This window comes from Octopus bimaculoides, chromosome 26, assembly GCF_046866305.1.
Source record: "Octopus bimaculoides isolate indiv1 chromosome 26, ASM4686630v1, whole genome shotgun sequence".
NCBI classification, from domain to species: domain Eukaryota; kingdom Metazoa; phylum Mollusca; class Cephalopoda; order Octopoda; family Octopodidae; genus Octopus; species Octopus bimaculoides.
Window position 1 is genome coordinate 3,818,139 of NC_142953.1, and position 12,500 is coordinate 3,830,638.

General features: G+C 33.1%; 1 protein-coding gene across 4 annotated transcripts in view; it reads left to right on the forward strand.

Moving 5' to 3' along the window:
- The first annotated feature begins 3,403 nt into the window (after positions 1–3,403).
- Positions 3,404–12,500, forward strand: part of LOC106876520 (cilia- and flagella-associated protein 74) — a 25,463-nt gene continuing 16,366 nt past the window's right edge. For 2 of the 4 annotated variants that reach the window (XM_089342761.1, XM_089342762.1), the window contains exons 1-6: positions 3,404–3,621; positions 5,259–5,387; positions 8,226–8,313; positions 9,563–9,736; positions 9,914–10,047; positions 12,362–12,500. The exon at positions 12,362–12,500 is cut by the window's right edge and continues 28 nt beyond it. In XM_089342761.1, the coding sequence (XP_089198887.1) occupies positions 3,560–3,621; positions 5,259–5,387; positions 8,226–8,313; positions 9,563–9,736; positions 9,914–10,047; positions 12,362–12,500 (726 nt within the window). In that variant the 5' untranslated portion in view covers positions 3,404–3,559. Of the gene's footprint in view, positions 3,622–5,258; positions 5,388–8,225; positions 8,314–9,084; positions 9,246–9,562; positions 9,737–9,913; positions 10,048–12,361 lie in introns of those variants that run through there. The other 2 variants (XM_089342763.1, XM_089342764.1) reach the window with 2 other exon arrangements.

The following is a 12,500-nucleotide window of genomic DNA, read 5'->3' on the forward strand; positions in this document are numbered from 1 at the left end:
AAGTCATGCAAACATGGGAAAGTAGGCATTGAAACAGTGATTATATGTATATTAAAAGAGTGACAGGTAGGCATGGTTATGTGGATACATCATAATCATGTGTTTACAAGAACTATCTCAATGCATAGCACCTTGGCCAAGTGTTTGCTGTTGTAGCCTTGAGCCTATGAATGACCTGTGACAGAATATAAAGAAGATAATGCAAGTGAGAGGCATCAACAACTACCTCAGCTAATGACAAAAAGAAGTTATCTTTGTTATTCTTGTCGTCAAAGACATCATCGTCTTCATCACCATCATTGCAACTGAGAAGTGAGATTGAAAGGCAAAGTTAACTCACTGGCAGGATGTGTATTCAATACATAAGAATGTGAATATTTCAAAATATGCCAAAAAGAGAAGTGTGTTCAGTGAAAAGATCCTAATATTTCTGTCTTCTTAATATTCAATCTTCTAAGTAGCTCACTAATTAAATTTTAATCAAGTTAAATGTTAATTAAAAAAATATGAATCTTCTATAAATATATAGATTGCTTTGAAATTTGATACACGTACTTTTGCTAAAAATTAGCTTACAAACACACAAACATCTGTGAGATGATGTCATATGTACAGATAGATAGATAGAGTTGGGTGTAAGCATACACATATATATGATATATATACACACTCCCAACATACATACATTTGTGTGTGAGCATGTGTATGTGTAAATACACACATGTTCACACATAAATGCATTTGAATTAAATATACATATGTCATGTGTATATATATATATAACTACAATATATATAAATACTCATGTTCTGAGTTCTATTTTCCATGTTCTGAGTTCTATATGAAATATATATTTGATATACTATATATGTATATATATATATATATATATATATATATATATATGCATAATGTATATATAATATACACACACAGACACACACATTTAATATAAGTATCTATCGATATATCATCATCTCTTAACACCCATCTCCCATGCATGTTCACACGTGCTTAAATCGTGTGTGTGTGTGTGTGTGAACATTTCTGTGTACAAACTAGAAGTAAAAGTACTCAGTACAGAGATCATATACTGCTGAAAAGGATGAAGGCATAATTATAATCTCAGCTTATCAACTGATGAAAGCATATACATCTGTGTAAGCGTGTCTGGTAAACATACACTGAGGTACATAAAATTACTCTATGAAGGAGGTATCACTAAACAAACACACTCACACTCACATTTTTGGCTTCGTATTTTTATTATATATGTGCATGTATGTATATATATATATATATATATGTACATATATAGTATGCCATCATCTTCATTTTCATATCCACTTTTCTATCATCATCATCATCATCGTTTAACGTCCGCTTTCCGTGCTAGCATGGGTTGGACGATTTGACTGAGGACTGGTGAAACCAGATGGCCACACCAGGCTCCAATCTGATTTGGCAGAGTTTCTACAGCTGGATGCCCTTCCTAACGCCAACCACTCAGAGAGTGTAGTGGGTGCTTTTACGTGTCACCCGCACGAAGGCCAGTCATGTCTGATGATATTTCTTGAGATAGATTTTCTATGGCTAGATGCTCATCCTGCTGTCAACCCTCAACTGTTTGAAAGCAGAAATAATATTTCCCCATGTCCAAGCATGTTTGCACAGAAGATTGGAAATGATGGTGATGCTCATTTACAATGTCAAGACTAGGAGACATCCACACATGTATATTTGATGGGGTTTTTTCACTTTCCATCTAGCACATCATAAAGATAGTCTGTGAACATAAATGATACATTTTCAGACGGACTTGCACAAAGCAAAGCAATGAAGGAAATTAGTAATCAGCCTTTCAGTGTTGGAAAAGAAACAAGCCAAGAGCAAAAGAACAATAGACCCAACCACTGCAATGGTCAAGAGAAGAAAGAACTTGCAGAAGGAAAACAGGAAGTGGGGGGTGGGAGAGGAAGGTAGTGATAGCTTGTGAGAAGAGAGAGAGGGAGAGAAAGATGAGGTAGTGGTTTGTGAATGGAAGGAGAAAAGGAATGTTGAAGCAACATTGGGTTCTAAGAGTCACTGACATAGGAAAATAAAAATGGTGGACTAGAGCAGGATGTAGGACATACAGAATGGAGAGAAATGGGTGGATGACAACTGGGTGGAGAAATGGGTGGATGACAGTGAGAGATTTATAGATAGATTGGGAAATAGATTTTGTTTCACTCATTAGACTGTGGCCATGCTGGGGAACAGCCTTGAAAGTGTGCATCTAGGAATATATTTAGATTGATAGATAGTGGTGTAATATTTTGTAATCCTAGCCTATCCATTTTAACTTATTTTCCATAACATTTAGATTATTTTTTTATCTTTTCTAAGTAGTATTTAACATTTTTTCATTAAATAATGTATAAAACATTTTTTTACTAAGTTTCATAATTCCACAGTAATTTGAACTTGTAATATTTAAATAGATAGTGCCTTGATGCCATCTGCAGGTAATTTGCTATATCTCCGAATCTCCTATTTCCCATTACATCAGATGAAATTATAAAAAGTCTATTTCTAATTAATTTTTTGAGGTTTTATTAATAATATTGCTTTTCATTTTTAGTAATTCTGAAAATAGATAAATCTATTTTCTAATATTTTTCTATATTAAATTGTGCAGTATTTTTTTTAACTGAAAATTAATTTTTTTCTTTTTTTCTTTTTACATTTTTCTCTATAACTTATACTTTTTTGAAAACTAATAATTTGATATTTAAATTATTTCTATAGATCATTACATTTTGTGATTTGTTTTTTATTAATATTTAATTTCTAAATACAAGTGTAGCAATATTCTGAGGACAGTCGTCATGCTGCTGGTGCCTATTGAGGTAGAAACACATATCCACAGCTGTCTGCTTATTTTCAGACAATAGACCTGTCCTTTTCCTTAATGGCATGTCAACTTTGGAAAAGTCTTTGTTTCCTTTCTCATATGGAGCTCTTCTCAGTTGTCATTTGGTAATTGAGATACATCCTCTAGAGGTGGAGATAATTTTAATAAATTAAGAATTTATGTTGTATGACATTTGGCATACCTGTATGTGTCTATGGGCGCTCTGAGTTATTCCTCTAAATTTATTTTGGTTTTATATATATATATATATATATATATATATATATATATATATTAAAGAAGAAATTTCCGGTACGGAAGCATGGACTGGAATCAAAGTGCGTTAGAGTTAATTTAGCAAAGATCAAAGTATTGATAAGTAGTAAGACACACAAATCACAGATCCCTTCAGGAAGATGACCTCACTTGATATGTAGAAAAGCTGTTGGCTGAAACTCCATGAAGTTCACCCAGTACAAGCTATAGACACATAAGAGATGCAGTGATATCACTGGAAGACCAATCTCATAATGTAATATGCAATTTTATGCTCATCTTTCTCTGCCTTAATTCAATGAATTTTGGAATGTTTCTATTGTTCAGATCCCTGTAAAGCTCATTGGAGTTGCAACTGATATTCTTGTTCAAATTTTACAAACTTCAATGGATATGAAAATCTGTGTTTATGACAAGCTGTATCAGGATACTATAATACTAGAAAACAGGTATTTTTTTTTTTGTTTTTGATATTCACTTGCAAGCATAAGAAACTCTACAATTTTTTTTTTTTTCCTATCAGATTTTCTTAAACAGTGTCAAAGGGATAAGAAAAATATGTTAGCATGTCTGACAGTCAATTTGAACACATGAGGGTTAATAGTTGAATTGAAATCTTATGCGGATAGATTGGGAAGTCTTAGGAGATGAAACTTCATGAGAGAAGTATTCAGCAAAATATTTAACATGTGGCCTTGATTATGAAACACTTGTGGAATGTGAATCAGCAGATGAGAGACAGCAGGGGAGAGATACATTGAGTTTAGGCTGGTATACATAATATCAGTTTTGAAGAGTTAGTTGGATAAAGTTTTAGACAACCAATTCAAGAATGCTAAAGCCAAGCCTACTGCAGTGAATAGCACTAAAATTTAAAAACATCAATTAATCTAGCTGTGATAGGAAATAGTTAGCAGATGTTATAGGAATACATATATTTACAAATACAAGGGAAATGGAGCTAAACACTAGCTTTATAAGTTTCTGACAGATTAGCTTAGGGTATCAGTTAATTCATTTACTTTTTGATGATTCATATACCAAATTGATATAAAAAAATCCTTCAGTATTTTATGTTTAAAGGAAACTATTTCAACCATTCAATCAGTATTACATAATCATATTTTTTTCTTTTTTTCAAATTATCAAAACCAAAGTCTTAGTAAGTAACATAGCAAAAACCAAAGTCTTAGTAAGTAGGAAGGCAGACAAATCACAAATCCCATCATAACCTCTCTTTTATTCTCCTTCAGTTATAAGGATCCCTTGTGGCCCTCAGCCTTGCATGTTTCAAGGTGACCTCACTAGTGTTGGTGCTGTGAAAAAGCACTAAGTACACTCTGCAAAGGGTTTGGTGTTAGGAATGGTATCTAATCATAAAATCCATACCAATGCAAACATTAGAACATGATATGGCTCCAGCTTGTCAGATCCTTTTGGAATTCCCAACCCATGCCAGTGTGGAAAACAGATATTAAATGGTGATAATGATGATGATGGTGAAATATATACATATATGTATACACACACATGCACATATGTGCACACTTACATAAATTCCATTTTAATGATAGATTCTCATAATACTGGCTCCATGTGTTTCTAATATTTCTTCATCCGAAAACATGAATTAAATACTCTTTCATAATATTGCGTAAGTGAATATTCAGAGATAGGATCTCAAAGTAATTTTGATCATCTTTAAAGCCATTTCAATATAATTTCACCACTCTGGGCCATCTGTTTCTACATCTATCTATGGCTGTCTTTCTATCATACAGCTTTTCTCTCTTTGTCTCTCCCTCCCATCTCAGTATGTGTGTATGTGTGTGTACATAAATATACCTGTGTGAATGTGATTATATATATATATATATATATATATATATATATATATATATATTGGGTCATCCCATAAATAATGCAGTTTTTCTATACTTCTTTTATTTTTCAAAATTAAGATAAACAAAGTTCTTTTTAAATCTAAAATTTACTCTCCTTCATTTTTCTTGTAGTGCTCACTTAAGTTACTCAACTATAATGTTTTACTTTTTCATACATTACTTACACCATTCCGAAATTTCAGGCAACCTTCAGCTTTCAAAATCAAGTTTGATATTGATCGAAGAATACGTAACCATCTTGAAATTCTACCTAAAATGGGTATCATTCAAGCAAAATCTCAGTTCTTAGCACAGTTGAAGTTTCTTCCAAGGTAGAAATATTCATTTCTGTATTTTGTTTAATCTCTTAATATAATATTTTTTTTTTTGTTTTATATATTAATGGTGTAATTACAGTTCTGTACATCCAATTCTCAGTGCCATACACTAGAAAAATATATTTAGCTTCATGTTGTAAATTATCAGAGCTCAAGTGATTTGATTATACTGTTCCAGATAAAATGTTTAGAAAAGGCATAATCCTCACCAGATCCTTCTTGTTGTCTATGTGTATGAAAGGTTGAACCTTGGCAAATTAAAATTAAATCAAACGAAGTATTTAAGTGTGTGATTATGATAGTTATAATAAAAACAGTTTTGCGTTAATCTGATGGATTACTTTATACTTTTGTAAAGTACAAATTTATTATTCTTAGTCACTGTCAATAATATTCTTGTTTAAGAATTATATGTATATATACATATATATAAAATCAACTTTGGCTTTCATCATTCCAGGTTCAATAAAATAAAGTACCAGTCAAATACTGGGGTCAGTGGTAGCCACTAAACTCCCTCCCTTCAAAACTACTGGCCTTGTGCCTAAATTAGAAACCATTAGTATTGTTGTTATTGATGCTATTGTTATAATTATTAAGAAAGAAGTTTAAAAGTTATGTAAGAAAGTTACAAATTAGAAATTTGTTTCTACTCCCCATCCTTCATTTATTCCACATGTGTAATAAAGTTTAATGTACATCTTCACATAAGCTATTGCACTTGGAATTCTCTTCCTGTTCATTGAGGAAATGACAGTTGCTAATTGATATTTCAACACATCAAAAAATATGTAAATATGTAAGAAGCATTGTAAAAAAAACGTATAACTGCTTTTTTTTCATATGGTATGAATTGGCTGGGTAATGGAAAATTGATAAATGTTTTACAGCCGTCTTAGTTCAAATCTCATCAAGACCAATTTTATTTTTTATTTTTCCGAAGCATGTAAAGTAACTGCCTGTAAAATACTCTCAAGACTCTTTAGATAAAATATTTCTATATCACAAAAGCAAAATCACTATCAAAGGACAATAGCAGGACAAGGCATTGGCAGAAATGGTAGATTTCATGCAGTTTTTTGTCATTTCTCACTAGATTCTGAATCCAAATTCCTTTGAGATTGGCCATTATACTTCATTTTACTCATTATATGTTGCCATCAATTATTGACCACATACTTAACCACCTCGAGTGAAATTAATCCAGTTCTTCAGTAAAACATCAGGATTTTATGATTTACGATTCCTTTGAGTAGCAAATACTATTGTGCAAATCACATTTATAATCTACCTTTAATTGTTAGTTGTAGAAATTTCACTACACTTTTGTCAACTAATATTTTTGGAAAAAGCATGATTGCCATGGCCTTATATTTTACTCTTCTTGATTTCAATTTAAAAAACACAGGATTTATGTGTCTAGTCAATAAAGAAAACTGTATGTTATCTACAATATAAATAAGTGCTGGAGACAATGTGTTCGACTAAAATTCTTCAAGGAAATGCCCCAGCATGACCTCAGTCTAATGACAGAAATAAGTGAAAGATAACAGATAAATTAATCACCTCCTGTGAAATTTCAAGCCTTGTGCCTATGTTAGAAACATTATTATTACTATTATTATTATTGCCACCTTCCAGTTCCACTTAGAGAGGCAAGTTATGATGGGGAAGATGCTATTCTCCAGTGAATTTGCTGAAAGGTAGGTGAAAATAGGTGACCAGAATGGCCTACACTTGACATGCACCTGTAAGCTGAAAAACAACTGAGAGATGCCACTTGCTCTTTACAGTCACGGTAATCCTGAATCAGTAAAGTTCATTGACAGAACTTCGATGACTCGAAGTTCTGTCAAGGAACTTTACTGATTCCTTGGCAGAACTTGGGAGTCTCATTTCATGCCTTTCATATACTTTTGTTTTCCATACTTGATTTTTTTTTTTTACATAAATCTCTCCCCTTTTAGTAATGTCATTTCCTGTCATCCATCATCCTTGTGAAAATTAAAGATTTATTCCCAGTTGACAAGTTTCCACCTCCCTGACAAATTTATAGCCTCCCTGTTTAAGGAAGAAATTCTTATTGTTGTTGTTGTTGTTGTTGTTGTTAGGGCTGTGGAGTGACAAAAGTGGTACAGGAGTTGCCTAAATGCCTTGTCATATTTAGTTGCCCTCATTTATGTTCTGAATTAAAATACTGCTTTTCATTTTCCTGATTGCAATCAAATATGTACCAGTCAAGAACTGGTGTTGATTTACTTAACTTTCCTTCCCACCACCTTAAAATACAATCATGGCCTTGTGCCTAAGTTTTATTACTGTTACTATTATTATTATTATTATTATTATCATCACTGTCATCATTATTAACATTAGCAGCAGCAGTAGCAGTATCAACAAGCTAATAAGAGAGCTTTTACAAGGTTGCTCAACCTGCTAGAAATAGCTGTCAAATCTCTTTTGTCTTTGAAAAAAAAAAGTCCCTAGTTTTTGGATAATGAGGCTTTTTTAGATATAGGGATGGAATGAAAAATAGGATGGTCATGGTTGGAATGCCTTTGGTTACAAGTAAGCTAAATCATTGATGGCTGAGAGTTAAATAGCAATCTATCAGTAGCAATCATAATTATCATGGTCTTCATATATATACTTCACCACACCAGAGTGAAGCTTTGATTCAACTGTGCCAACAAAAATGAATATTTATGTCCAGTTATAGTTAATCAAAGATAGAATTATTTATGTTGATAATTGCCTTCTTATTCTATAATTATTTACCAGTTGATGACAACAATAATGATGTGAAAACCTCATATTTTTCCTTCCTTACAGAAAATCCCTTACAAAAGATGCACCACAATTCTATGATGTCAATACCAGTGTATTTGAAATGAACATTAAAATCTGGATTGCAAGTTATGTAAGGAAGACCATTCAGTAATAATCACATGTACATAAAATACATACATGTTTTTCTATAACAAGTGTGAAAAAACAATACATGTTGTTGAGTAAAATTGTATAATACACTTTGTCGATGCCTGCTATATAATTACCCAGAGTTTTCATGAACTCTGGCTAATAAGGGAACTAGTTATTCAAACATACAGGAATGTAAAGCTCTGTTGTCTTTCCTCCCGTCCCCCCCCCCCACCTGTCATCATAACTCTGAAGAAGAACCCTCTCAAACATTGGATACACCACTCCCCCCCCCCAGCGATTTCACTGTACTCTTCCTGTTGCTTTTTCCAAATAGTACAAGTATTGTCAATGCAAGCCCCCCCCCCCCCACAGTTTCCTTGGATTCTGTTTTACCATATGCATAAATACACTCACAGACACATATATATGTCTGTATGAATATAAACTTATACAAATAAATGCACACCATATTGAGACAGTTGGAGAGTTCAATGCCTCACAGTAGCCAGTTTTATTCATCTAAGTTGAGAATTCTCAGACTACTATTGCATTCAAGCCTGGAGATGTTACATACTGTTCAGAGATGGTGTGGGATGAGGCGTGTTAAGAGATTTTTCTCAGGGAGAATGTTGACTTGTTTATTGTTAGCTTCCTTTTTTTTTTTTTTTTTTCTCAATTTGATACAAAGAATTTTAAGTGTTTAAGTGTGCTATTTGGTTATGGGAGTGTTTGTATATGTAAGTATGTGTACGTTTGTATGCATATGTGCATATACAAGTGAGAGTGTGTGTTCACTGAAGAGGTCATTGGATAGTAAATTGAAACCAGATTTGAGATGTGTTAATTTATCAGATTTGAGCTGTTTTGCATTGTTACTAGTAGTAGCTTGGTAAATTCTTAGATTTTTATGTGGCACGGGCTAAGAACAAGGTCAGTAGGACTTGAATTTTTGATGGTGAGTGTGTGTGTGTGTGTGTGTGAGAGAGAGAGAGAGAGAGAGTGCATAGGGAATGGTAATTAGAGAAAATGAAATTTAAAGGATTCAGAAAATAAGAGAAAATGAAATTGAATTATATTTCTAAATGATGTCAGTTGGCTTTCAGAGAAGTTTGTGTCTTAACTCTTAACTTCCTGTACAACACAGTACAACACAAGACTGAATCAGTCTGCCTCTGACTAAGCTAAAAGAAATTGTTTTTTCATAAAACTGGCTGTTAAATTTAGTTGTCTTTTAACTTCTTTTGTAGCGCAAGCCAATCATTTTCACAGTACATGCTGTTGTGACTTCATCTGACCTCCAGTTTAATGAAAGTTCTATTGACTTCGGTAATTGTACAATATTTGAATCTGCCTGTCGTTATGTTGAGCTGTACAATAAATCCCTCCTGCCTCAACAGTTTGCCTTCCTGAACATACCTTCTGTTAGTATATCTTTCATTCTGTTTTTGCTCTTTTGTTGGTTTGAGTCATTGTACTGTGGCCATGATGGGAATCATCTTCAGGGGTTTTTTAGTTGATTTTATAGAGTTCAGTATTTATTTCAGCCTATTATTACTTATTTTATCTATCTCTATAATAATGGCATTTTTGTTTCCCAGTTTGTTGATGTACAACCAAATGATGGCTTTGGCACTATACTACCTTTAGAAAGTCTGACACTGGAAGTTGTGTTCCAACCAAGCACTGCTAAGGAATATGAGTTTGATATTGTGTGTAAGACATTAACAAACAGGTAACTACTGGTATTTCATAAGTATTTCACTTTTAAAATATGTTTTTGTTTCTCATTTCAATTACTATTAAAGAGACATTTCACACTTATTTTTTTGTCTTGTATTTTTTTGGTTGGCGTTAGGAAGGGCATCCAGCTGTAGAAACTCTGCCAAATCAGATTGGCGCCTGGTGTTGCCATCCGGTTTCACCAGTCCTCAGTCAAATCGTCCAACCCATGCTAGCATGGAAAGCAGACGTTAAACGATGATGATGATGATGATGATGATGTATATACATCATTACTGAAACTGTTGTTTAACCCCAGGTCAGCCCTGATCAAGCTGATATATGATCAGAGGCATTCCAGATATGTGGGGATTTTGTCTTTGAAAATTAGAGCTTCAGCAAGATATTTTACACTACCTGCTTTCATTCAACTGGTCTGGAAATAGGCACCGGTGCCACATTGTATTAAAGAATACATACGACAATAAATAAAACTATAAAATGAGGGTAAATATGAATGACATCTGCCTGTCATGTGTGTTAATCTATGAATCACTCTCCCATCTGCCTAGCTATCCATCCATCCAACTACTTATTTATCCATTTGTATATGCATATGTGTGTATGTGTGTGCAGGTTTTAAAAATCTGAACATATCCTTATGGTGTCAATGCTGTGAGGCAAAGGTGGGGAAGTGGATACATTCTCAGTTGATAATGGCAGAGCACTGAAGAAGCAGTTTTATAATACTTAATTTTATAACTTTTCTTTGATGAAAGGTAAAATTTATCCCTGATAGGATTTGGATTCAAATGGACATAGAAAGAGGAGACTAAATAAGATAAACCATTTAGTCGAATCTCTTGAATTGCTACGAATTCAGTAGCCTAAAGTTATTATTTTGTATCTATATCAAATCTTCCCATTTTTTTAAAATACAATTTTGCAAGGAAACAAATACTGTGAAAACTAACTAGTGACTTATGGTTTAGACTGTCCACAGTTACAGAAAGGGGATTCCACATTATGTCCTCATTTCATTTTGGTTTTTCTGATTAGGCAAAATCCAACATCAGGTTAAATGAAGACCTTTCCACTTGTTCTATATGGTATCTGTGAATTTGAATACTAAATGCTAAACACATCAACACTGAATGACAGTGTTCCATCTCCCTAGAACTGTCTTTTCAATATCTCTCTTAAATGTTATCTTTACATTTTCAGTTAAAATTCTGCAGGATTTTGTATCACTTTTGTGGGTCATATTAGTACCTGTAATACAATGAGATTGATTCAATTGCCTATACACCTCCTCACAATTTGACATCTATCACTAAAAACATCATTGTGTTAATGGAGTGCAGGTGTAAACCTCATAACCCATTCAATGACTGTTCATTGTCCTGTAGTATATTTCTGTGGACAGTTTGGTGCAGCCCACCTCTCAACATGTTACCCAAAATGGTATTTATCAGTTGAAACTATTTGTCTCTGTCTTAGACAAAAGGATTGCTCCAATGTATTTAGATTCCTCTTCTTACAACATACAGAGTTATCTAAACACATACATGAAGTTCACTGAATAATTTTTGCTGACACAGACCACCACCTGTTTCCTCAGGCTCTGTTTTTATTATCAATTTATAGTATTTACACAGTGATGAGTTGTTTATACTTTGTGATAACCTATTTTATAGCTCATGAACTGTAAAGAGGTGTCTATTTTTTCTTTCTACACCAAAACAGGGTAAGTTAATTGGAAGAACTTGTTCAATTTTAAGTTGTGTAAGTGCAGTCTCTTCATTATAGACCTGTATGTTGCCTCTTAATAAGTTGACACTGATGCAGGTTCAATCTCAGAGTGACAACAGTGGCATTAAATAGACGAGATTTCTTTCTAACTTGGTTGTTCACCTGTCTACAGAGATTATTTTCTTAGAAGATCTGGTACCCATTCCCAACAGCTATGTGTCATGTAGAATAATACTCATTGTAACAATAAAAAATTTCAAGTGGATTTGAGCTGGAGACATGTGACCCAATACTCCTATACCTTATCCACTTAGCCATTCTACTTGTAAAATTAACCAAATTTTAAAATAATTAAAATATTTTTTTCCTATGTTTCTTTGTTGTTTTAATGGTTAGGTTTGGCTGCACCCATGGCACTCTAAAATTGATGAGCTCACTGCCATAGATGTTTTTATTGAATAATTCACAAGTGAACATCTGCAGGAAAAATAGCATGAAATGTAATAAATGTAATTAAAAACCTATTTCAAAAATAGCATCTTAATTTTTATCATTTTTTTTTTTTAATATTTCAGTGAGTTCCCACTGAAATGTAAGGGTTTGGGCATTGCTCCACCCCTAAAACTGTCACATCAGGTAATCAATTTTAAGGGAACAGCTCTGTATGATAAATCAGAAGCAACTGTCTACCTCTCCAAATATCCAGACAACCAA